General features: G+C 42.6%; 1 protein-coding gene across 1 annotated transcript in view; it reads left to right on the plus strand.

Annotated features, from left to right (window-relative positions):
* The first annotated feature begins 480 nt into the window (after positions 1-480).
* Positions 481-27,323, plus strand: part of fsip1 (fibrous sheath interacting protein 1) — a 471,059-nt gene continuing 444,216 nt past the window's right edge. Inside the window, exons 1-5 of the mRNA XM_067992167.1 lie at positions 481-663; positions 5,591-5,764; positions 10,654-10,876; positions 18,429-18,515; positions 22,021-22,190. Of these exons, the coding sequence (XP_067848268.1) occupies positions 481-663; positions 5,591-5,764; positions 10,654-10,876; positions 18,429-18,515; positions 22,021-22,190 (837 nt within the window). The remainder of the gene's footprint in view (positions 664-5,590; positions 5,765-10,653; positions 10,877-18,428; positions 18,516-22,020; positions 22,191-27,323) is intronic.

Raw genomic sequence — 27,323 nt, forward strand, 5'->3', positions numbered from 1 at the left:
TTAAGAAAAATGGATAAAGAGGTGGAGAGGACAAAGGATCTGGGTAAGAAGTTTCCAAGAGTAGGGCCATGGTGGTTCAGCATGAACGTTCTGCCATCAAAGGTAGGGCAAAGGAAAGGGGGTTGGATAAAACATAGAGGAATGCAGGCTGCCCGAGGAGATATAATGCTGGAGGAGGTTTTGGAGATATGTGGGATGAGGTGAGACGTGGAAATATTGGAAAACATGCTTTACCAGATAAGATGTTTTATTGGGAACAGGAAATGTATAATTCTGCTGTGGTATAAGCAAAAATTATGAATTTTAATGTTAGTAGCTGCCACTTTATCATCTTCAGTCAGTGATCAACAGTGAAAACTGTTTAGAGTAACACTGATCATAAAAAGTGTGAGACTATTCACAAACCAATTCGAACATATGGAGCTCTGATTGTTTTTAACAGTAAAGTACATCAAAAATAAGTGGGATTTTAAAATCCGAATGACTGAGACTTCAGGTGTATGTTTGGAGCAGCAGCCAATGAGCTCACTGCAACCACAGGAAGAAACAGCACAAAAACAGACAAATAAAGCTGCCTTTGTTTTGAATAGCAACCACATCCGGGAGGTTAGCGTCCTTGGCAGCCGGAGCTCGGTTTCACTCAGACTCTCCGTCCGCCGCTCGGTACCGATTCTTATTCTCACTCTGCCCTTAAGGTTGTGGCCGCGGCCCGAATGGTTTGGGAGACCTGCTGACCAGGCTTCGTATGCGGGACAACTCTCCAAATCCCCCCCTCCCCTGCCCCGGGCCCATCGGCAGAGTCTGTCCCGCAAGCGCCCGTTGCTATGGGAATCCCCGGCAACGGCCGATGTGTGTGTGCGCGCGCGCGCTGTGCTTGCCCCGGGTGTGCACACAGCTCGTGCACGGCGCTTGCCCCCGGGTGTGCACACAGCTCGTGCACGGCGCTTGCCCCCCGGGTGCGCGCGCTGCTCGTGCACGGCGCTTGCCCCCGGGTGCGCGCGCTGCTCGTGCACGGCGATTGGCCTCCCGGTTGTGCGCGCTGCTCGTGCACGGCGCTTGCCCCCCCGGTTGTGCGCGCTGCTCGTGCACGGCGCTTGCCCCCGGGTGTGCGCGCTGCCCGTGCACGGCGCTTGCCCCGGGTGTGCACACTGCTCGTGCACGGTGCACTTACTCCGTGCTTGTTTATATTGGTGTTCATATGAAACTTAGGAGCGATTTTATAGTTTTGATGTACTTCGCATGGACCTGAGTGTCAATTATTAGGAATAACGGTCAGTGAGCATGGTTTAAAAGTATGACCATCAGGACGATAGTAGTGCATGTGGATGAAATTCTGTGAATTGTTTTTGGTGTATTAGTTATCATGTCAAAATTCTTATGTGTCTTTTTTCACCAAGTTGTTAACCTGATTGAAATACTCATCCACCACTATTCCAAGAGTGAGGAGAGGGGGAGAATGAGCGAGTGAGTGGCCTGCCTCCCACCTTGCACCCTCCGTAAACTTGACCTTATCCAAAATTCCGTTGCACATACCCTAACTTGCACCAAGTTCCGCTCACCCATCACCCCTGTGCTTGCTGACCGACATTGGCTCCCAGTGCGGCAACACCTCGATTGTGACATTCTCATCCTTGTTTTTAAATCCCTCCATGGCCTCCCTCACTCTCCTTGCTTGCTCCCTTCCAATCTTTTGAGTGCTAACCACTATTAATTATCAGAGATGTAACTTTCGCTGAACTCTAAGCAGGAATTTGGAGGTAGCCATGCTGGAAAAATTACTGAAACAAATCTGTCCGGACTCTGCCAAATTGGGATAATGTTCTGGATGGGGAAAAACAAAAGCAATTTTTATCTTTGCACTACAAATTTACACTTTTCCTGCAAATTCTTGCTGATCAGAGTGCGGCCAGCAAGTTAGCATTCACAACAGAACTTTGGAACAGAACTTGTACCCGAAATAACAAAGAAGCTCAACAGCGCTCTTTTTTAAATGGCGAATTGAAGGAGCAAGCTCCTGCGTTTGCACATGCGCACTGTAACATGGAAATCGTGAACTTGCTCCTATTTGGTTCGCCGGCGATTTGACAGCTGCGAATGAAAGGACCATCACACACTGCAATCATTGAAATCATTGAAAAATCGCAAACTTGCTCAATCACCCAGCTGGATATTCTTGTTTGTTTTGAAATCGCTACTTTACACAAAATCCCAAAATTGTAGGTCTAAAAGGTAAAATCTTAAACAATGCTTCCAGTCCCCTTCCATGATTTTGTGGACAATTAGATTCTGATACTGAGCCACACAGAACAGCAAAGTTACAGCTTCAGTAATATCTTAAACTGAGTTAGCTGGACTCAGCTTGGGATGCCAGGTCAAAGGCTGGATATTCTGCAGTGAGTGACTCATACCCTAACTCCCCAAAGCTTCTCCATCATGTATAAGGCACAAGTTTCATGACTAAGGTCAGAGCACTTGGAGTCAGGGGACAAGTAGTAGAATGGATACAGCTGGCTACAAAACAGAAAACAGAGAGCACGGGATTAAAGGTAGTTACTCAGATTGGTGGAAGGTAGGAAGTGGTCTTCCATAGGGATCAGTGCTGGCACCACTGATGTTCACCATTTACATAAACGATTTGGTCTCGGGAATTGGAAGTTCAATTTCAAAATTTGCGGACGACACCAAATTGTTAGTTAACACCGAGGAGGACTGTGACAATATACAGGAAAACATTAATAAACTTGCAGAATGTGCATATAATTGGCAAATGAATTTTAGTATAGATAAGTGTGAGGCATTACATTTTGGTAGGAAGAATAAGGAGGCCACATACTGTTTGGATAATAAGAGTTTAAATAGGGTCAAGGAGCAGAGGGATCTGGGGTGCAGATACACAAATCACTAAAAGTAGCAACGCAGGTTAATAAGGCCATTAAAAAAAGCAAACCAAGCACTGGGGTTCATTTTTAGAGGAATAGAATTGAAAAGCAGAGAAGTTACGTTAAACTTGTATAGAACCTTGGTTAGACCACACTTGGAGTATTGTGAACAGTTCTGGTCTCCATATTATAAAAAGGATATAGAGGCATTGGAGAAGGTGAACAAAGGGATTTGCAAGGATGATACCAGAACTGAGAGGATATAGTTGACAGGAAAGGCTGAACAAGATGTGACTTTTTTTTCTAGAAAAGAGAAGGCTGAGGAGTGACCTGATAGAGGTCTTTAAGATTATGAAAAGGTTTGATAGGGTAGATGTAGAGAAGATGTTTCTACTTGCGGGGGAGACCAGAACTAGGGGCCATAAATATAAGATAGTCACTAATTAATAAATCATAGAATCATAGAATCATAGAAGTTACAACATGGAAACAGGCCCTTCGGCCCAACATGTCCATGTCGCCCAGTTTATACCACTAAGCTAGTCCCAATTGATAGAATCATAGAAGTTACAACATGGAAACTCATAGAAGTTACAACATGGAAACAGAAGTTACAACATGGAAACAGAAGTTACAACATGGAAACAATAAAGAATTCAGGAGGAACTTCTTTACCCAGAGAGTGGTTAGAATGTGGAACTCACTACCATAAGGAGTAGTTGAGGCAACTAGCATAGCTGCATTTAAGGGGAAGCTAAATAAACACGAGGGAGAAAGGAATAGAAGGATATGCTGATAGGGTTAGATGAAGTAGGGTGGGAAGAGGCTCGTGTGGAGCATAAACACCGCCATGGATCTGTAGGGCCGAATGGCTTGTTTCTGCGCTGTATATTCTATCTAAGTGGAGTCTGATGGAACTTAATTGGATGGGTGGATCTGCAACAATACTCGAAACTCAATACTATTCAGAATGAAGCAGTCCGCTCGATTGGCACCCCATCCACTGGCTTAAATATCCACTCACCCCACCATCGGCGTACTGAGGCTGCAGTGTGTTCTATCTACAGGATGTGCTGCAGCTACTTGCCAAGGCTTTTCGGATGGCACCCCCCAAACCCATGACCTCCACCCCCAAACCCATGACCTCCACCACCAAGAAGGACAAGGTGATGGTGTTCCCATGCAGGTGCCAACGACACCTGAATCCCAAGAGTGAATTTAAAAAAGAGTAAGGAGGAGGAAAAAATCAGCTAACGTTCCTACTCATTGCTATCTAGTGACTTTCTGATGAATAGGACTTGCGTGTGGATGTCAGGTAATAACTGAATTGATTAATTGTGATATCTCAATTGTCTGCACTTGCACAAAAAGAATGGCCACATGGTTAGTACCAGAGGTTGCCAAATTCACTGCATTCCAGAGAGGATCAGAGAAAATTGAAGGGATTGTAGGGGGGCAGCCGGAGGGTGGGGTGGGGGGTGGTAATACAGTGGTGCAGCTTTAAATTTATCTATAGATCCTGATGATGTACAAATGCTCAAGCTACATTTTACAGAGTTTTCAAAACCATTTTTCATTCAATTGAACAGAAGCTTTATTATTCTAAAAAAAATTATATTTGTGTGCATTCAGTGTTTTGGAAAATATTTTCTTTATGAGCTCCATTTGTGAGTCAGTGGCAGATTCAGATCTTTTCTGGAACTTGTAGCCATTCAGATAATTTTTGTTTTATTCATTCATGGGATGTGGGCGACGCTGGCGAGGCCAGCATTAATTGCCCATCCCTAATTGCCCTTGAGAAGGTGGTGGTGAGCCGCCGCCTTGAACCGCTGTGATCGATTTGGTGAAGGTTCTCCCACAGTGCTGTTGGGTAGGGAGTTCCAGGATTTTGTCCCAGTGACGATGAAGGAACAGCGACATATTTCAAGTGTGTGACTTGGAGGGGAACATGTGCTTGCTGCCCTTGTCCTCCTAGGTGGTAGAGGTTTGGGAGATGCTGTCGAAGAAATTGTAAGCTGATGTAAACAATTCAGAGTTTTTTTTTAAGTTTAATTTTAGCTTGGAGTATATAACATAGAAGAGTTTACTTTTAAATGAATGAGACTTAGTCTGTTAGAAATCACTTGCTTTGAATTTTCATTTTTCAACGGTGTTATACCACAGAGACTGTGCTTGATGTTTTTTGTCTGTTAATTTCTTTGGGAAAAAATGTAAAACATAATGGTATATATTTGGTTTGTATCAATCCAAGTAGAATTTTATTCTTATTGTAAAAAATATTATGATTGGAACAGGACCAAAAGAGATTCTAGCACATGAGCTGCATCTCAATATCACTTCACACACAGCTTCTGCCTGTTGATCTTTTACTCTTGAAAGCAGAAGGTCACCTTCACTTACTGAACCAGGGTAGCTGGAGCGTGTACTGGGCTGTGTGAAATCTGTGACTTATGCATTGGTATCCCATTATGATTTCTACAGGTGCCTTTATGCTTCTGGCAATCACCAGCAGTACTGTTCTGGTTCTATTTTGCTGTGCAACCTTAAAAGAAAATTAAAGATTCCACGTTGCACTTTGAGATTCACTTGACCAATATTGAAACATTGGTAGGATCTTCATTTATTCATTCTCATGTTGTATATTGTTATTCATTGTGATGCTCTGACATTTTCATGAATATTAATTTAATTAAAATGTTGCATTATTTTAGATTATAATGGACATTGTCAGAGGCCAGCTTGATGAGATTTCACGCCCAGCATCTGGTTCTCGAACTCGCCCTGGGAGCCGAGTGGCAAATGGTCCATCACCAGACAGGCGCAGATTGAGCATGCACTCCTCAGGAGCTATGGTGGTTTTAACTCCTGAACCAAATGTATCCCAGGTAAAATATATGCTGTTTGAAAAACAACTTTTTTTTTCTCTTTCTGAATTGTTATTTCAGACAATCTCATAATCTGAATTTGTAAAAAATGTTGTTTATAATCAACTAATAATTTAACTATTTCTCGAAATATTGGGGGGATACGGTTGCGGGGGGGAAGGGCAATAGATAAGAAAAGTCTTAAAAGAGAGATGGGAGGGTTGGTAGAATAAGGATAAGGAGTGAAAGGAATCACTGCAGCAGTTTCGGTGGGGTATACACTCGGTTGTAAAGCCAAGTGGGGTGCTATGGTACGCATGACAGAGAATGCCCAGCTTGAGGCTATATGTCAGTCTGGGAGGCACAGGAGCTGAGGGAGAGGGAGAACACTTCAACAAAAGTGTATCAAATGATTGGATGGCAGAGAACAGAGGACATGGGTGGCTTGTCGGGAAGAGTTGATCAGGAAGGCAAGGAGGACGGCTAAGTTCATTTAGGAGTCCAATGAATAGTGGATAGAACCTGTGGCTGGCATGGCAGTCAGGGAACCTAGTTAAAAATGAGTTTAGAAAACTGGAGTACAGTTTAGCTTGATGATGTGCAGTGTCAAAGGAAAAGAGGAGATGCCACTTTTAGATAAACAAGTTTTATATGAAGAACTATATGTTAATTAATGTTGAAAAGAGGGGGAAAAAGTGAACAAAAGCTAAACTTAAAACATGCATACTGTCTTCTTTCTAACTTCTGTTAGTCACAACAACCAACATATTCAACCAACATGTTGTGCAACAATGTATTGTTTTTTAATGGCAATGAGTACATTGTGAAAGAAATTCTATCCTATATATCTAGAATAGGTTTATTGCTTGATTGAGTTTTCAGACCAATACTAATTAATTTTTTAAGAATTTAGGAATAATCATGCTGATAGATAACGTGGAAATTTATTATTTTTGAGATATCATAAAAATCATCTCTGGCAATTAGTGCTGATACTTGCAATATTGCCAATGATATCCATGAGTGTTTTTAATCCATTTTGTAGTGTTTGATTATATAGATCAAGGTCAGTGGGGAAGGAGGAGGGGATTGTTTACAGCCAGGCCAACCTAGAGAACCAGTAGAAGCTGACCAACAGCTTCAAAAAAGCTGATAGATAAAAAACGGACCTGATCATATGTCATGTGAAAATAAGTAATTTAAGCTGTCGTTTATATTGGAGGAAAAATCGCATAAATGCATGAGAAGGGGAAATCATGTTGAAGGGACAAAACTAATGGTGAATTTTTGCATTAAAATGGTACATTTTGGTTCATGTTTAAGCATTTTTATATTTTACAATTGTTTTTTTTAATTTGTTCATGGGATGTGGGTGTCGCTGGCGAGGCCGGCATTTAGTGCCCATCCCTAATTGCCCTTGAGAAGGTGGTGGTGAGCCGCCGCCTTGAAACGCTGCAGTCCGTGTGGTGAAGGTTCTCCCACAGTGCTGTTAGGAAGGGAGTTCCAGGATTTTGACCCAGCGACGATGAAGGAACGGCGATATATTTCCAAGTCGGGATGGTGTGTGACTTGGAGGGGAACGTGCAGGTGGTGTTGCTCCCATGTGCCTGCTGCTCTTGTCCTTCTAGGTGGTAGAGGTCGCAGGTTTGGGAGGTGCTGTCGAAGAAGCCTTGGCGAGTTGCTGCTGTGCATCCTGTGGATGGTACACACTGCAGCCACAGTGCGCCGGTGGTGAAGGGAGTGAATGTTTAGGGTGGCGGATGGGGTGCCAATCAAGCAGGCTACTTTGTCCTGGATGGTGTCGAGCTTCTTGAGTGTTGTTGGAGCTGCACTCATCCAGGCAAGTGGAGAGTATTCCATCACACTCCTGACTTGTGCCTTGTAGATGGTGGAAAGGCTTTGAGGAGTCAGGAGGTGAGTCACTCGCCGCAGAATACCCAGCCTCTGACCTGCTCTTGTAGCCACAGTATTTATATGGCTGGTCCAGTTAAGTTTCTGGTCAATGGTGACCCCCAGGATGTTGATGGTGGGGGATTCGGCGATGGTAATGCTGTTGAATGTCAAGGGGAGGTGGTTAGACTCTCTCTTGTTGGAGATGGTCATTGCTTGGCACTTGTCTGGTGCAAATGTTACTTGCCACTTATCAGCCCAAGCCTGGATGTTGTCCAGGTCTTGCTGCATGCGGGCTCGGACTGCTTCATTATCTGAGGCGTTTCAAATGGAACTGAACACTGCAATCATCAGCGAACATCCTCATTTCTGACCTTATGATGGAGGGAAGGTCATTGATGAAGCAGCTGAAGATGGTTGGGCCGAGGACACTGCCCTGAGGAACTCCTGCAGCAATGCCCTGGGGCTGAGATGATTGGCCTCCAACAATCATTACCATCTTCCTTTGTGTTAAGTATGGCTCCAGCCACTGGAGAGTTTTCCCCCTGATTCCCATTGACTTCAATTTTACTAGGGCTCCTTGGTGCCACACTCGGTCAAATGCTGCCTTGATGTCAAGGGCAGTCACTCTCACCTCATCTCTGGAATTCAGCTCTTTTGTCCATGTTTGGACCAAGGCTGTAATGAAGTCTGGCGCCGAGCGGTCCTGGCGGAACCCAAACTGAGCATCGGTGAGCAGGTTATTGGTGAGTAAGTGTCGCTTGATAGCACTGTTGACGACCCCTTCCATCACTTTGCTGATGATTGAGAGTAGACTGATGGGGCGCTAATTGACTGGATTGGATTTGTCCTGCTTTTTGTGGACAGGACATAACTGGGCAATTTTCCACATTGTTGGGTAGATGCCAGTGTTGTAGCTGTACTGGAACAGCTTGGCTAGAGGCGCAGCTAGTTCTGGAGCACAAGACTTCAGCACTACAGCCGGGATGTTGTCGGGCCCCATAGCCTTTGCTGTATCCAGTGCGCTCAGCCGTTTCTTGATATCACGTGGAGTGAATCGAATTGGCTGAAGACTGGCTTCTGTGATGGTGGGGATATCGGGAGGAGGCCAAGATGGATCATCCACTCGGCACTTCTGGCTGAAGATGGTTGCAAACGCTTCAGCCTTGTCTTTTGCACTCACGTGCTGGGCTCAGCCATCATTGAGGATGGGGATATTTGCAGAGCCTCCTCCTCCTGTTAGTTGTTTAATTGTCCACCACCGTTCGCGACTGGATGTGGCAGGACTGGATGTGGCAGGACTGCAGAGCTTTGATCTGATCCGTTGGTTGTGGAATCGCTTAGCTCTGTCCATAGCATGTTGCTTCTGCTGTTTAACATGCATGTAGTCCTGAGTTGTAGCTTCACCAGGTTGGCACCTCATTTTTAGGAACGCCTGGTGCTGCTCCTGGCATGCTCTTCTACACTCCTCATTGAACCAGGGTTGATCCCCTGGCTTGTTGGTAATGGTAGATTGAGGAGTATGCCGGGCCATGAAGTTACAGATTGTGCTTGAATACAATTCTGCTGATGATGATGGCCCACAGCGCCCCATGGATGCCCAGTTTTGAGCTGCCAGATCTGTTCTGAATCTGTCCCATTTTGCATGGTGGTAGTGCCACACAACACGTTGGATGGTGTCCTCAGTTGGTTTTTAATCTTAAAAAAAAAGAAAAACAAAGTGATGTTTCAATTTATAACAGGAAAACCAGACCGTTACTTCCCCAAAAGTTACTTCAACAGTCACTATCCCACTTCCAACCCCCATAGCAGTTTCAATGTGCTCTACCTCCTTCAGACCAAGTTCAAAGAGAGACTGTACCCCATCCAACCTGTCACCCTTTCACAGAGACATTGAGGGTAATTTTGACCTAACTCGCCCGGTGGGAAACATGGTATCAGATCGGCCACACAACGGGAGGCCGATCTGATCCCGTCAATTTCCTGCTGGGCGAGTTAGGTTAAAATCACCCCCATTCTTTCCTTGTCCTCTTCCTTTTTCTCTACCCTTTGCAAAGCACCACAAACAGCTTCACCTTCATTTTCCATACCTTCCACTTTTCCTCTCCCCTCCTGTTTTTATTCCCTGCCTACTCTTACCTCCATTTTTCCCTCCATTACTCTTCCCTTTCATTGCCAACCATTTCCCTATTACCTTCCCTCAATTACCATCTATTTCTCTCCTACCCCCTTCTCTTTCTCTCCCCTCATTGTTGTTTTTACTTGAGATGCTGCTGCTAACGGAGATTAATCTGGCTGCTGCATTCTGTAGGTGGGGATCCCTGTTCTTGTGAGAATTCTCTTCCACAGTACGCAGCAACTACAATTATTTTATTAACAATATGAGTGGCTTTGAGGGTCCATGCTGATATTAATCAGTCAACGTTGATACGCATAAGCTCCCCAAAATGCTGATGATTGGCATTTGTGATTCCTTTTTTTGTCTTAGGCTCTTGATGGTTGGGCAATTTTTCTAATGGATTTCCTTACCCAACAGCTGATTGAGGAATGTAACCATTGCCACAAATGTAACTAAGGCTTTAACATGCACTCTGCTGAGATTGGCTCCAGCTGTATCTCCACTTGGCTTGCCACAATTTTGAATCAGACAGTCCAGTTTTTGAATGGCCTGTCCAGAAATTTCTAAAATATGAACCCCACACTAAAAGTCCTTTTGTAAAAAAAAAAGTCATACTATTTTTTCTGAATGAATCTTCTTCAAAACTCAAACCTTGATTCCACCTTCTGCCCTGTCCCTATTTTGTCCTCTTTCGTATTTTAGACCAGTTGGGGCTAAAGGTGACAGCCCTTATATCCATAGAGGAATTAAAAAGATTACCAGTGTACCACTCTGCTAATGAATGGCTTTGTAGTTAATGTATTATATTCTGTGTGGCTGATTAGAAAATAATTCAATTTGGGTAGATTAAAGCTACTCATTTGGAGAAATGTTTTCTGATTGCATCTTTTACTGATTGCAGGTGAGGCCTGATCCATTGGATAGCCATATTAACTTTATGGATTTCTCAACTAATTCTTGCCTTGAGAATTTGAGCAGTGATCATGAATTCTTTAGTGAACAAGATGGAGTGAATACTTTGGGTACTGACCATATAGATACTGGAAAACAGTATGAATCTCAATTATCACCACAGGAACATATCAATTCCATAATACTGGAACTGCAGATTTCAGACAAATCAGGTAACATTACTGCAATACAGTGATATTTTAGAATTTTAAGACAATCTTTATTGACAATTTAAAAAAAAATTCTGCTGTCTATTTTGCTTCATTAATTTTAATGCAGATAAGGATTAGGGAGAAATGTCAGAATTATCATCTTTACCTGTGGCTATTTGGCTCCCTTGTGAACTGGTTATAGAGATCCCATGATTATGCACATTGCAGATTGAGGGAACAAGCAATTTTTTCCCATTTCATACTTTCATATTTATTCAATATAATTCTCCAAACTCATTGAGTTGGAGGATGTGCTGCTTTATGCAGTGATGTTCTACCATGTAATGCAAAAGGTACTATTTTATAATATGATATACAGGAATATTATAGACAGTACATAATATATTATAAATTGATCTCTGATGCTATTGGTCGTGGAGAGAAAAAGAAATCTTTCCTGCTTTATTTCTTTTTCACTGTCTAACACTTTTCTATTTGTGGTGGCTATTTCTGTCTGTTTTCAACCCACACTCTTTCTTTGAGCCCTAGTGTATGTCTCTCTTTTCTGTCTCCTTTCTCTTCAGTATGTCTCTCAATAGCTCTGTATGGTTCATTTCCACTTATTTACTGATGAACTGGATTTCATTGTTTTATCTTATTGGACCCTGAACTGAGCTTCCGACCCCATATCCTCTCCATCACCAAGACCGCCTGTTGCCAGTCTCCACCCGTCTGCTGCTGAAACTCTCATTTGTGCTTCATCATCTCCAGAATTGACTCTTTCAATGCTGCCCCGGCCGGCCTGCCATCCTCCATGTGCTGTAAACCTCAGATCGTCTAAAACTCTGCTGCCTGTGTTCCAACATGCATCAAGTCCTGCTAACCCATTACTGATGTTCTCGCTGATCTACATTTGCTCTCAGTCCCCCAATGCCTCAAGTTTAAAATTCTCATCCTTGTGTTTAATTGGCTTTATGGCCTTGCCCCTCCCTATTGCTGTAACCTCTTCCAGCCCTACAACCTCCCTCCAGAATTCTCCATTGCTCTGATGCTGGCCTCTCGTATATTCCGCCCACCCCCCCTCCAAAACAGTGGATCTGCGCTCCTACAATTGTTTTTCTTTTGATTCTCAGCTAGTTCAGAACCCTCTGCTCTTCTCTCCATGGTCTTCTGTAGAATGGCGCAGTTCTGTCTTGCCTCACCCCTACATTTGTGGTAATGAGAGGTGACAATTTGAATGCCAACTTTGGCAAGCTGTAACATGTTCTACCTTTGGTCTCAAGATTGGGATTCAGTTTAGAAGATTGCTTTAGAAACCAGGTCAAATGATACAGCTTCTCATGCACAGTCTCACTAAAAGTTAATGGAAATTTCAAGAGAATTATAGTAGATTCTGCAGAAAAGTTTTAGTGAAATTCACAGGAAAATATTGTTCATTGTGAGGGCCAGTTTCCCATGCCCAAGTATGCTCGGCAAGAAAAGCTACAAACGCTTGTTGATGAAACAGAAAAGATGCTCTCTTCCAAGCAAAATTCATGTTAATGTAACAAAGAGTCGAGTGGGTACTCTGCCCAGATGTTTAAATATCAGTGAAAAACACCAAAAGCCAGAAATAATTTTATCTCGCCAAGATGTTAAGCCATTCATTTTTTTTTTGATTTGCTCTCGTCAGGGCAAAGGATGTCAATATTAGTGAATGAAATAATTTCCTATTTCAGGCACTCAGTGCTGCCATTTAAGGCTAACATGTCAAGCATAGTATGACCAGCTACTGAGTAAAACTCTCTACTCTGATCCAATTTTAGAAGACCTGCAGCACTAGTGTCAATTTTTCCCCATTTACCACCTGGCATCTTTTGAGGCCTCTGAGTAAGATTGCCAATGTAATGCCGAGATGGAGTAGATTTGTGCTGTGGGCCTGCATCCACTCGGACCTGGGTGCTAGGTAAGTTTCTTCACTCTGCCGGATGCAAAGCAGTCTACCCAAATTCATTTCATATAGGTTTCTTGCAGTCAGCAGAGGGAGTGAAAACAGCAGTTAGCATTGAAATCCCAGAGATAAAAGGGTACCATGCTAAGCCAATGCACCATCCAATCTCCAGCATTGCTGGTTGCCATGACTTTGTAAGGATTAGGTTAGACTGTAACTTGTCTCTAAAAAGTATTGTAGGCCAGAAGTTTGAGTTCACAGACTGTCTGCCTGGTTTGAGTTATTAAAGATGACAATTGTTAAGTGTCTGTCAGAAACTTTGCAATGGAACTGTTTTTAGAAAATTTCAGAAGCTGTTTTGTGAAAAATATAATCTGCTTTATAGAAGTCTCCAAATAAAAATTTGTTTGACTTAAAGTTTCAATCATATTGCTGATTAAACTGAGCTGACACTGTCACTTTAGTCACAGCTAAGGCTGCTTAAAGTTATGCTGCCTCCTCACTTTTTGTTGGGCAGCATATTGGCTTTTAAGGAAAATGTGGGTTTCTGAAAAATGCCTTTTAAGTGGAAGAGGAGAGAAAGGACTTGCAATTATATTGTGCCTTACCACATCCCGAGGAAGTCCTAAAACACTTCGGGCTCGATTTTAGGGTCGGGTTTCCTGCAGGTTTCCAGCGGGGGGGCCCCGAAAATCCCGATATGCGGTCACGTGACCGGATCGCGCCGCGATCCCGACCACTTCCGGGTTCCCCGATGACGTGCGGGGCTGCGTGCGTGGCCCCCGCTGGTGGGAATCCCGCAGGCAATTAAAGCCAGCGGGGTTCCACTTGAGAGTACTTACCTTGCTTGTTGAGGTCAGTTAATGAGCTGAATCAGCTGTCAAAAGAGGAAGTGTGGGATTTTACCTGCATCGCAGAGTGTTTCACACACTGGGGGAAACAGTCTCTCTCCAACCAGGCGTGTTGCAGCCAGCAGCCTGTGGCAGGTGCCAAGGTGCACTCCACGGGGGAGAGCCCTCACCCACGCAGGAGGCCACCGCGTCACATAGGGCAACCCCTGCCCCCCACCACCCCCCGCCAAGCCAGAGGACAGACCGACACGAAACCGCAGCCCCAGTCCGAGGAACCACCCACGTACCCTGCACAACCCCTCAGACCAACACCTGCCAGATGGGTGGTGCGTGGACACCCTCGGAGGATGAACAGCATGACCAGCCCCAGCAGCCTCGCAGTCCACGCCATCCGCCGCAGAGACGTGGAGCCCCCCAACACGGTGTGGTTGCACGCCCACCTGCACAGCAAGAGGGAGGGCTACCGCAGAGAGAGACGCATCGCAGAGGACACTACCCTCGCCACAGGGTCCACAGACCGAGGCGCAGCTCCCCGGACCTCTCCGAGCAGCAGTGCACACGGAGGCGCAGATTCGCTCGACATGTAGTCGTGGAGATCTGCAGGCTCTTTCATGCCGAGCTGCTCCTGGCTGGCCCCAGCACCAACTGCTTACCTGTCGCTGTCAAAGTCACCACTGCCCTCCAGAACTTCTCCTCCGCATCCTTCCAGGGTGCAGCCGGCTGCACCGCCGATGTCTCTCAGTCGTCTGCGCGGAAGAGGCCTGCAAATACACCTGCACCTACTCTGCAGTAACACGATGGGTGGCATCAGTGGTGGGTCCTCATAGTGATACACAGGAGCGGGCATTATTGGACACAACAGACAGGATTCGCGGAGACATGGCAGTGGTGGTGCCAATATAATGTGTGCTGTTTGTTGCTCTGAAATTCAATATAGGTAACACCCATGGCAAACCCTCCGACACCCTTGTGCACCCCCTTCATGCTCACGAAACATTTGCCTTACGCTGCCTACTGCACATATGTGATGCATGCCCTGTGGCTGCAGCACAGGTGGTGGCAGGTTGAGTGAGGCTGGCCGTGAGGGAGATGCACGAGAGGGTGAGTATGGGATAGAGCCATGAGATTGTATGAGGATTGGGTCGCGTGTTAGTGGCAGGATGAGTACTGGCGAGGTGAGTAGGTGGCGGTAAGATGAGGATGGGGTTTGAGTGGGTATGAGGGGTGATGTGACAGAGTAGTGTTGGCGGTGCCGAAGGAGATGTGGGGTGGGGGCAGTGTTGTGACAGATGGAGTGTAGGGGAAAGACTTCGTGTTCTCACTGTGGCTGACCTACTGAGGTCATTGCAGCGCCTCCTGCACTGTATGCAGGTGCGCGATATGTTGGTTGCGCAGGTGACCCCCTCTGCCACCTCGAGCCAGGCCTTCTTGGTGGCAGAGGCAGGCCGCTTCCTCCCGCCCGCCGGGTGGAAGATCTCTGTCTTCGCCCTCCTCCTCACCCCATCTGATGATACCTGGAGTGAGGCATCATTAAACTGGGAGCAGCCTTCTCCCTGGGCTGCTCCATGCTGTAATTTGTTCCATTGGTTGCAGCATCTGTCAGTGGAGGACTGCCCCTTTAAATAGAGCGCCTCCAGCTGACAGATCGTACTGCGCATGCGCAGCCCGCCCGACGCGCAGACCAGCAGCGCGGACCCCGGAGGAGCAGGTAATTGATCCCTATTAGTGTGTTGCCTGCTACGATCGCGCGGGCAACCCACTAATTTCGCCGAGCGTGTTGACCACGCTCCCGAAACCCAACCCGCCGGAAACCCGCAGGCCTGGTAACATCGAGCCCTTCATGTCCGATGAATTATTTTTTTTGAAGTGCTGTATCGGAATGCTGTATCAGAAAATATGATAGCCAATTTGCACACAGCAGGGTCCTACAAACAGCAAATGAGATGAATGATCAGTTAAACTGTTTTTAGTGGTGTTGGTTGGGTGTTCAATCTTGGCCAGGACACTTGAAGACATCCCTGATTTCCTTTGAATAGTACATAAGAACATAAGAAATAGGAGCAGGAGTAGGCCAATCGGCCCCTCGAGCCTGCTCCACCATTCAATAAGATCATGCCTTGGGATCTTTTACATCCAACTGTACAGGTAGACAGAGCCTTGGTATAATGTCTCAACAACAACAACTTGAATTTATATCACGCCTTTAACGTAGTAAAACGTCCCAAGGTGCTTCACAGGAGCGTTATCAAACAGAGTTTGACACTGAGCCACATAAGAAGATATTAGGACAGGTGACCAAAAGCTTGGTCAAAGAGGTAGCTTTTAAGGAGCGTCTTAAAGGAGGAAAGAGAGGTAGAGAGGCGGGAAGATTTAGGGAGGGAATTCCAGAGCTTAGGGCCTAGGCAGCTGACGGAACGGTCGCCAATGGTGGAGCGATTAAAATCGTGTATTCGCAAGAGGCAAGAATTGGAGGAGCACAGAGATCTCGGAGGGTTTTAGGGCTGGAGGAGGTTACAAAGAAAGGGAGAGGTGAGGCCAAGGAGGGATTTGAAAATGAGGATGAGAATTTTAAAATTAAGGTGTTGCCAGACCGGGAGACCAGCGAGCACAGGGGTGATGGGTGAATGGGACTTGGTGCGAGTTAGATAAGGGCAGCAGAGTTTTGGATGAGCTCAAGTATATGGAGCGTGGAAGATGGGAGGCTGTCCAGAGAGCACTGGAATAGTCAAGTCTAGAGGTAACAAAGGCATGGATGAGGTTTTCAGCTGCAGATGAGTTGAGGCAGGGGCGGAGATGGACGATGTTAGGGAGGTGGAAGTGGGTGGTCTTGATGATGGAGTGGATATGTAGTCAGAAGCTCATCTCAGGGTCTCATTTGAAAGATTGCATTTCTGAAATGTAGCTGTACTGAAGTGTTAGCCTGGATGATATGTTCAAGTCCTGGAGGACACATGTGTAATTCAACTCCAGAAAATAGGCACTATTACATAGCTTTAATAATTGCATATGATACTGGTTTCTCAAACCTTTGCAAAAAGTAAAATATATACTTTCAGTTACTCAAGTATGAGTGAGCAGTGTGTCAGATGTGGAAAAGGGGAGGGTTTCTCATCGTCTGAGAATCATTGTGGTCACATGGGCAAAGTCCTTCTGTGTAGTTCAGTTCAATTTTAGAAACTTTTGTTTATCTGTTCTGCATCCTAAACTGCTGTTGTGAATTTTAAGAATATTACAGATGGTAACTGAACATAGAAAAATGTTATATAGCCATAATGCCACGGCAGTAATGAATTTGAAGTTTCACATTTTAGACCTCTTTTAGGACAAGGCTTTGTCGCATGCCAAAATAATGGCTACTTGCTCAAGCGCCACAATAATTCCCCAGATTAACTTATAAATATGAAGCAGCTTCCCCGTCCCTCACCTTTCCACATATCTTTATTTTCATGTAGTGGACTTAAATTTGGAATGTAGACTAGTGCTGTCTGCCTTGAGTCTGCCCCATGGTCGGTAAAAGTGCATTACTTTTAACAGTGTGTGTGAGAGAGTGACTATTTCTCACTTACATGAAATAAAACACACATTGCTACAGAATAGCTTACTTAATTGTCTGTCTGAAGAGGAATTAATAGTTTAATGTTGCAATCTGTGTTCTTTCATAGAATAATTTTTCCTTAAACTAATCAGTTGATTACCACAACCAGGGAAGCTGTTGATGCCCCAAAAATTTTGCCATCATACTCTCCCCTCTGCCAGTTCTTGCAGTTGTCTGCTCATTTCCACGCTTCCACTCAAATTTTCCTGTGCATAGTCTTACTATCTCAGCTTTGGCCTTTTAGAAAGTCTCATCCCATTGGGGACCAATTCCATCATCGCTTGATGGTTGTTAAAATAATACAGTAGTACTGAAAGTTCTAGTGACATATGAAGCATTGTTGTCCAAGATTTAGAATGGTGTTGGCTTATTTTGTTATGTCACAGTACATAAGGGGTTATAAACCAATTTCACTCTCAGAAATTAGATCCTTGCTTAATTTGACAATTGTCGGATTTTAGTTTGTACCTGATATCTGACATAGGTGAAAAGCCTCTTAATTCAAATACAATCATCTTGCGGGGTTTGTTCAAATATATTGATTTGCAGCTTTCTTTCAATTGAATCTGTTTTGTCCTGGTCACTTTTTTTTAAAAGCCATTTTATCAGCCCAAATTGTTTAAATCGGTGAATCTGTCTGTGACCTTTGAAGAGAGATAGCCAGACAAAACAGCTTTCATAGAAGGAACAGAACTACTATGTAAGAATATTATTTTTAGCATAGCAGTTGCAAACAATTATTTTTCATTATATGAGAGTCTGGCTAGGCTTAACTATGGTAAAATATATTTTGTTACTGCTACTGTTCGCTTGTTCTATTACTATTTAATAAATATATTTGCGGTTAAAAAATTAAAGTCTACTGTTATGGTATCCTGCCACCTTCTGAAGAGGAGAAGGATCATGTGATTAAAGCAGTAACTGAAATAAACTAAAGAGGTTTCTCTGTTTATTCCTGAGCACTCTATGGAGTTAATTGGATATCCAGGCAAGCCAAAACCCTTTCCCTGGGATCTGGGGAGCAGGTGCTCACCTACAAGCATAATGTGAAACATGGAAGACAAAAATATCTCTAGTGAAAAGAGTAAAGACAACCTACAAACATAATATAATTGCTAGAACTATGTGGTACAGTAATAGAATAAAATACAATTACAATCATCTACATTGTCTTCATGCCTCTTCTGCCTCTTCCAGGAATTCTTTCTACTCCAGATTCAGAAGAGGACTCGGCGGATCACTTATCTACCTCAGATCAGACTAAACCATTGAAAAAAGAGTCTGGTAGGAATATTTTTTCAACACTAGAAATTGAAAGTATTTTAATCCATTTGCTGGTGTTTGGCTAATTTTATCTATGTTGTGAAGAAACTAGGTTGATATCCACCCTTACCTGCTACAAACACTTTGCATGAAATTACTTCTAGCAGTCAATGCAATTTGTGGTGTATTCACAAAACTGTCACTAAATTGTCAGTTGACTTAGGCTTTTTGAATAACTGGTAAAGAAAATGGAGAAATTCGCATTAGTGTGCGGGCACGTGTCTAAATAAAGTACTCGCATACAGCACAAATGTAAATTTCTTCATTTTGTTACCAGTTTGTTTGGATGGCCTACTACTTCAGAAACACTGAAGCTCCCATTGAGACCCTGTTAACATAGTAATACTTAACTATTTTCTTGACAATTACAATGTGAAACTGCCCTTCGTTACTATCAGAATCCATATGAACCACCACTTTGTGAATGCTTTTACATTGTGACCAGTGGCAATATTTCAAAAGAATACTGGTAAAGAATTGCCAAAACATCATCTTATCTCCCCATCCTCTCATTTGAAGTCTTCAGGCCCTTTCTATCCACAGAATGAGTGGTTCTGACAGTAGAGTGGGAGACCCACGAGAAAGTGTGTCACTGCTGTCACCAGAACTAGGCAAACCACATGATTTATCATGGGGAAGTGTAGTTGATCAGCTTGCTGGGAATCCATGGTACCACATTAATATAAAAGTGCCTCAAGTGTAAATCAAATTTCTCACTAATTATATATTACATGAAAACATCTACAATTTTGCAACCAAAAGAATGGCTTCTGAACATCTACATATGATGATTACATGAAGATATAGTTTAATCAGGTTTCTGTACAGAAACCATTATTAACAAACTGAGTAAGCTCACTGCTAGCAAATGAAAATGATTGTAATCTTCAGTGAAATATTTCTAGCAAAAATTCAGGAAGCAACTTCCAAATCTTTTGAAATCCATTGCTGATATTTTTATGTATGGGAATCAAAAAAGCTTATTTCCCTTTTTAAAAAATCTATAAAAGTGCATGAAACATGCTTATAAATTGCTTTTCTTGTGATCAGTAAGTTTGAGGTATATTTTGTCGTGGTAGATGTGAGTGGAACTGCAAAATTGAGATAATGACTTTGTTTCTGGCCCTTCGTGTTATTCCAGCATTAAAATTTTACAGAAACCATTTTTAAAATTGTGTTCAGACTGAATTTTGAATGTTTCAAATACGTTGGGCGCTGAATTAGGCCGTGTAGCGCCCATTCTTTCAGCGCTACACGGCCTCTCTGACATCCAAGATGGTGTCTTGGATGTGCACGCACGTTTCCAGTGTGATGTGTGCCGGATGCCATCTTGGTACAGGAGTTAGCGCAGGCGCAGATAATGAATGCTGGAATCATGTAAAGTAAGGAGAAAATGGCTTCAATCAGTGTGCAACGCTGATTTAAAGTGATAAACACCATTTTGGGACTTAACACTCAACGCAACGCACAGTCTTAACCCCGACCATCTGAACGTGCCTTAGAGTGCATGGAGGACCCCCTGCTAGCATTAATTAAAGGGACTACTATTTAAAGATTTACAAGTTAGTGGCTGGATTATTGCTTCTGGCTGCTGAGACATTTTCAACTGTTTTTGGAGGTCTCCTAGACTTGAATACTAGGACTAGGGGACATAGCCTAACATTTAAAGCCAGGACATGCAGGAGTGAAGTTAGGAAACGCTGCTACACGCAAAGGGTGGGAGACATTTAGTATGCTCTTCTGCAAACGGCAGTTGATGCTAGCTCACTTGTGAATGTTAAATCTGAGATTGATAGATTTCTGGAGTTAGGTCACAAGAGCACCATGATCTCACTGAATGGTGGAACAGGCTCGAGGGGCTAAATGTTACTGCCACTTGCTGCCGCCTCATATGCTGGACGTGTGTCTGGGTGATGTGCCTGTTATGGTTGAATAGCTGCAAGTATGTATGGCCTGTGAGTTGTGGGTGGGCGGCTTTCAACAGTGGTAATGTGTAAGGGTGAGAGGAAGCATCTGGTTGGAAGAGTTGAGTACTGATGGAAAGAGTATGTGGGTGATGGGGGCGGTGGTGTGGTGCATAGGAGGACTATGCAGTTGGTAGGAGATGCCACTTGACAGTTGACCTCACCCACCTTGACCACTCATTTCAAAGCACTGAACTTTCTGCACTGCATCCATGTTTATGATGCTATGCGCCTAGCATTGACTTTATCCCCTGCTGCCTCCCACTGCCTTTTGGATATATGTCTGGAGGGCCTCTTGCGCCGCGCCACCCCCCCACCCCCCACCCCCAAGCAGATATAGGATGTCCCTTCTTCTGTCCACCTCTTGCACCAATGTCTCTCAGCATCAGCAGAGAAACTTGGTGCATGCACTCTCACAGGCCTGGTACCAACTCAGATCGGCAGATTGGTGAGGTCTGGCATGCAGATTGGAGGATGTGGGATTTAATAGTGTGCAACCTTTATTCAATGTTTTAACATAACTCACCAGTGTGTAAACATAGGGATGGGACCTGTATCTGTGTTTTACGTGTGCGATGTCTGATCTCTGTTCAGACTCCTTGCAGACAGTAGACTGTTATTTTCAGTAAATAACAGGTACCAGCTACCTTTGAGATTTCTAAGAGACATCCTCCCTTTAAGAGATTGAGCACCCCTTGGTGTGGAAAGTGCAAATTGGATTGATTCCACGTGCAAGGCCCGGAATGGAACGCTGATTGCAGGTGAGTCTTCAGGTGGGCCGAAACTTGCGTCCTGCCTGTGTAGGGATCATTGGGCGTGGTGTAATAGCACATCATGCTACCTGCACCCAAAAACGGCCCTTGTCCAATTTCTCCCCCAATGTCTCACAAGAAATGCAGTGTACTGCAATCCAGCCCAATAGACAAAAATAAAATTCAAACTTATCCCCTCCTTTTCCGTGTCTGCCTACTTTTGCCTTCTGCTAAAGAACAGACATCTGTTCCCCAAGAAAGAGACTTGAGTACCGTTTGAGGGGAAGATTTAAGATTGTGTTAAGTCAGATGTTGCACACCTGCCTCCATACCTTGCTGTGCTAGGTGCCATTGCACTTCCATAAAGTAGAGAAGCAGAAAGCAAAATGACAGAATCTCCCATGGAAAGAGTTCCACCAGTATGAACATTTGTAATATGTTCCATCAACCGTGTACTCACGATCTCTACTGACTTTGAAAGGGATTTTTACAAAGTAAAAATAAAACTTGATTGACTGATAGAAAATGACATACAGTAAACTCGCTCAGTAGACCTGATTCTGTTTTTTTTCCATTTATACCATATGTTTAATGACTTTTACTTAAATTAACAATTGTTTTAAAGTAGACTTTGCACAGATAGTAAATAAGATTATTTTACTTTTAAGAAAGATCTACCTATGCTGTGATTTGTTTGCAGTCATAAGGAATGATATTGTAACATAAAGATTATCCTTTAATAAATACTAGACAGTTATAAGCAAGAAGATTTGGATGCTAAAGCTGAAGACCCTCAACTTGAAGAAGCGATAGAGAAAATGAAAAGATTGGATAAGATTTTGGTTATGAAGCAGGAAAAGGAAAGGCAAGTGAAGAAACAAGGAGAAGAGCTAAGGAAAAAACTTTGGGCAGAACTTCAGGTAAAACAGCATCAAGAAATGCTTGTAATATTTCTGGTCCTCCTTTACCTGTTCACTTAATGTCAACTATTAAACAATGGGAACAAGATGCTAATGTAATTTAAATTTTCAGTGGAATAACATTTTTAAATTATGTCATTTTCTTTTGTTAAACTAAATGCCTCAAAAAGTTGCTTTGATAAATGAGAAGTAATTACTGCTGTCTCTTCTGTCATGGTAATTCTCATTTATTGGGAAAACCCATTTTGTTCATTTTTAGTTGTTTGCTAACTGAGATAAACACTGCATATATCTATATATTCATGCTTTCTTTACGATTTCTAAAGTTGAAAGCAAAATTAACTTTGGTCATTGAGATTAAAACCCGCAAAGGTTACGTACTGAAATTTCACATTTAATGTCTTTGAGTTCTCTGGTAGGTGCTGGTGATTTTGCATGTGGCGTTGATGATGAATACTAGGACTCAAGGATTAGAGCTTCCCTCAATTTCTCGATCATTCAAAGTATCTGTAATAAGGATAATTCAGCAGTGGGTACTTTGATTGTTTTGAAGCAGTCCTTTTAAAAACCAGTAGCCATTCTGTGTGTTTGTTCATTCTGATTTTTTTTTGTTCTTGGGATGTGGGCTACGCTAGCAAGGCTGCATTTATTGCCCATCCCTACTTGCCCTGAGAAAGTGATGTTGGGCTTTCTCGTTGAACTGCTGCAATCCTTGTAGTCGGGAATTGCAAGATTTTCACCCAGGGATAATGAAGGAACCGTTGGATATGTCCAAATCAGGATGGCATGTGATTGGAGGTGATGGTATTCCCATGATCTTGCTGCCCTTTTCTTTGGTGGTAGAGTAATTCTTGAAAGTATTGTGGGTATTCTAGCAGTAGTCACAAAACCTAAGTCCATCAATGTTTTATAATGAGAATTGGGACTACAATATTGTAGCTATATCTTTTTATCTGTGTCTTTTTTGAGTGCTGTTTCCCCACTGGGGTGTGTGATTGTGTAATTAAATCTCATGTCTTACTACCCAGACAGTAATGTGTTCTCTCCAATTTTATAGATTGTAGATTGTGAATTATTTTTTCTCAGTTTTATCATTATTGCTCTTTATTCCCTGCGAATCAATCCCCACTCCTTTTAATCTCTATTTCCCCCTGACTAAACTTGACCTCTCAATTGTTTCTTGTGCCTGTTCTCCCTATTGTGTTTACACTTAGGTTATAACAATTTGGATTTTGAAGTGGAAGTTAAAACAAAATCAGAATGATTTTCCTTAATAGGAGAAATGGTTTGGTAGGTAAGTTAGAGACAGCTGATGTGAGATGCTAGTGAGGATGAATAACAAGGCAGGAAAGTATTGTAGAATTAAGTGAAAAGGAACGTTTCAACATAGATTTGGAAAAGAGAAATCAAAATCTGGGTAATAACTTTAATTATACAAGAAGAAAATGGGAATGAAAGGTAAGAAAAAGGTATTAAACAAGAAAAATCATGAGATAAGCTTGGAAAAAGTCAAAAAAACTGACATGGAACTGAAGTAAATAGAAAAAATTGAAGTTGAATTGAGAAGAAACAAGTGAAAGTAGAAATAAATGAGCAAATATGAAATCAAAAAAAGAAAAAATGAACAAGTATATGAAAACAAAAATAGAAGGATGGAAATTTAAGGAATAGAATGTATCAAAACCTCAGATGATAATGAGGAGCAGCACATTAAATGAAAGAAACATGATGCAAGAAAATATGTAGGGGTAAATTTTTGTCTTGATTGCCTGGGCGGTAATTTGGCAGATTGGATCGTCTGCCTGTTGTAGAACCAGCCCGATGGAATGAAAATCATGTGGGATAGGCAATGGGTGGGCAATTTGTTTTGCCAGCTTACTGGCCAAGTGGTGATGACAAAAGTTTAACCTGTAAAGTGGAATTAAGGAAAAGAGTGATAATAAAACAATCAGAAAAGAAAAAGTGACAAAAAAATGAGAAAGCAGGATTATGTGAAGGAGCTGAAAAACCCCAAAGAAAATAGAAGACTAAAGTAGGGGTAGATATATTGGCCCAGAATTTGCTGGGAAAATAACAGTGATAGTAATGTTGTTATTGGTAACCTACCAATTTGTGGCGAGGAAGAGATACGCCGTGAGTTGTGAATTGCCACAAATTGCTGGATGATTTTCGCCGCTTCACCATTAACCTTGTGAAAACGGCAGCTTGCTGTCAACCTCCCCGTGAGTTTCAAGAAAGTGCTGCATTTGCGTGGTTAAAACAAATTAAACTCACCCCAAAAAATTAGAGCTGGTACTTAACGACATATGGACTCTTTTAATGTCGAGATTTATGTGTCTGCATTGCCTCTCCGTCCCAGAAAGGGAACAATTGAAACTGTGGAGTCTCATTCCTGCAGGTGATAAATTATTCTAAGAGCTTTTTAAAATTTAAAATTATTTCCTTTCTGTCTCTTTTTTTCTCTCTCTTAATCCAATCTTCTCTCTTTCCCCCTCTTTATTTCTCTTTCTGTACCTAATAATAGACTCTAATTCACCCTATTTCCTTCTTATTCGTTCCTCTGTTTCTTTCTCTATCCTTAAATCTCATTGGTTGAAGAGATAGACTGTTGGCCCCAGAAGCTCCGTTGCCCTCACCGCCATGTTATCAGCTTGCAATTCCAGCAATTTGTGGCTCAAAAAATTTTGAGCTGAAGGTTGAAGAATATCTAATAAATGGGCATGCTGCGAGATCCCCGCTCCAGCAAACTCTGGGCCATTAAAATGTAGTGTCATGCAGAGTTTGTTCATTCAGTACAGATTATGAAAATGTATAGTACCCTTTTACTAAGCTATAAGTCCTGCTCATTTGGTAGGAAAAGAGTGAGAAAGAGACCCAGAAGAAAGCAAGTAGCAGGAATATGAACACTGGAATCTCTGTTGCAGAAAAAGTAAGTTCTAGGGAAATAATTCCATGTAAAATTTTATTGTTGTTGCTAAGTACAAATAATGCGCAATTATAAAGACGGGTAATATAGTATTAATCATTTAAACCCTAATTCTTCTTCACTTGTTCAACCTTGAGATACAAATAGGATAGTACCATCATATTGAGGATGGTAGGGTGAAGACTGGCCTTTTAAGAAGTTTGTATCATGCCATTACAATCCTGATCAGTTGATCTTTCTTCATTCTGTTGTATAAGAAAACTAATTCTGAACTGCACCTTCAGATCATTTTTTCTGCTGTTGGCATTGGCCCTGCTGTTGACCACACGGTCCAAATAAATTTTAGGTCTTTTGTTTTCTTTGCTGTAGATTAGTGCCATTGGTAGTCCTGTGATAGTTCCTTAATTTTTCAGAAAGCTTTACCCAGTATTTCACTGTTGCTTAGTGATCAATACCATTTTCTTCAGCTGATTGATTTTGTGGCACACTAGGTTTACCAAATAAAATTGCACATTTCATGGTGAAATTTACTTGAGGTCAACCAAGTTGCATTTTCTTAATTTACCTTGCCTAATTCCAGTAATGTATCCAAATAAATCACGAGTATTTCCTCTGACATCAACCAGGAGACTAAAAGAGCCCTGGTCATCTTCCAAAGATGGAGAGTACATTAGGAGTTAAATTTCGTAGAAGGTACAACGTGGAGACAGGCCGTTTAGCTCAACCTGTCTGTGTCGGCATTTACTTTCCACATAGGCAAATAGTTCCAATCGCGTTTACTGTCTCTGTTCCCATATCCCTTCAACCCTTTTTCCTTTATCCACCTTGAAGCATGGAATCATACAGCACAGAAGGTGGCCATTCGACCCATCGTGACTTTACTGGCTCTTTGAAAGAGCTACGCAATTAGTCCCACTCCCCAGCAAATTTCTCCTTTTCAAGTGTATATCCAATTCCCTTTTGAAAGGTACTATTGAATCTACTTCCACCACCTTTTCAGGTAGTGCATTCCTGATCATAACTCACTGTGTAAAAAAAAAGAATTCTCCTCATTTCCCCCCTGGATTTTTTTGCCAATTATCTTAAACCTGTGTCCCCTGGTTACCAATACTCCTGTCAGTGGAAACAGTTTCTCCCCATCTACTTGCCCCATAATTTTGAACACCTCTATCAAATCTACCCTTAACCTTCTCTGCATGAAGGAGAACAATCCTAGCTTCTGTAGTTTCTCTACATAACCTGAAGTCCCTCATCCCTGGAACCATTCTGGTAAATCTCCTCTCAACCCTCTCTAAGGCACTGACATCCTTCCTAAAGTGTGGTGCCCAGAGTTGGACACAATACTCTAGCTGAGGCCTAACCAGCGATTTTTCAAGGTTTACCATAACTTGCTTGCTTTTGTACTCTATACCACTATTTATAAAGCCAAGCATCCCATATGCTTTTTAACAGGCTTATCAACTTGTCCTAACACCTTCAAAGATTTGTGTCTGTGAATGTTGACAGTGTTTCTGCTTCAACCACCAACCCTGGAATTGAATTCCACAGCCTCACAACTCTGTGTAAAGAAGTTTCCCATGCCCTCTGTTCTACATTTCTTCCCTTTAATCTTGTATCCACGGTGCCTCCCTGCTTCTATCTACCCTGTCCCATCCTTTCATAATTTTCAACACTTCTGTCATATTGTCTCGTAATCTGTGTTCTAACAGGAATAAGCCCAATTTTTCAAATCTATCTTCATATTTGTATTTCCTCATATCAGACAACATCTGTGAATCTCGTGAATCTGTGCTGTATCCTCTCAATTGCCTCAACGTTCTTCCTGTAGTGTAGAGCCCAAAACTGTGCACACTACTACAATTGTGGTCTAAAAAGGTTTTATATCAATTTACCGTTACATTTCAGCATTTATATCCAATATGTGTTGCCATAAGACCCAGTGTTCCACTAGCTTTTTTTATGGCCTTGAAGTGCTGCTTTAAATGTCTTGTGAACTTGAACCCCAAATCAGATTGAGTTTTGCCATGAGGACACTTATTTTAAAAAATAAGGTAGTTATAATCACCCTTTGAGTCAATATCCTTGTGTTGATTTTTGAACATTGGAGCTATTAGCTTGAAATAGTTACTTCAGTAGAAATTATCTTGGGGTGCTTCAGTATCAATTGTATGTGTTAATTAAAATCATTCAATCTGTCTTTAAAACTT

This window comes from Heptranchias perlo, chromosome 10, assembly GCF_035084215.1.
Source record: "Heptranchias perlo isolate sHepPer1 chromosome 10, sHepPer1.hap1, whole genome shotgun sequence".
Taxonomy (NCBI): Eukaryota; Metazoa; Chordata; class Chondrichthyes; order Hexanchiformes; family Hexanchidae; genus Heptranchias; species Heptranchias perlo.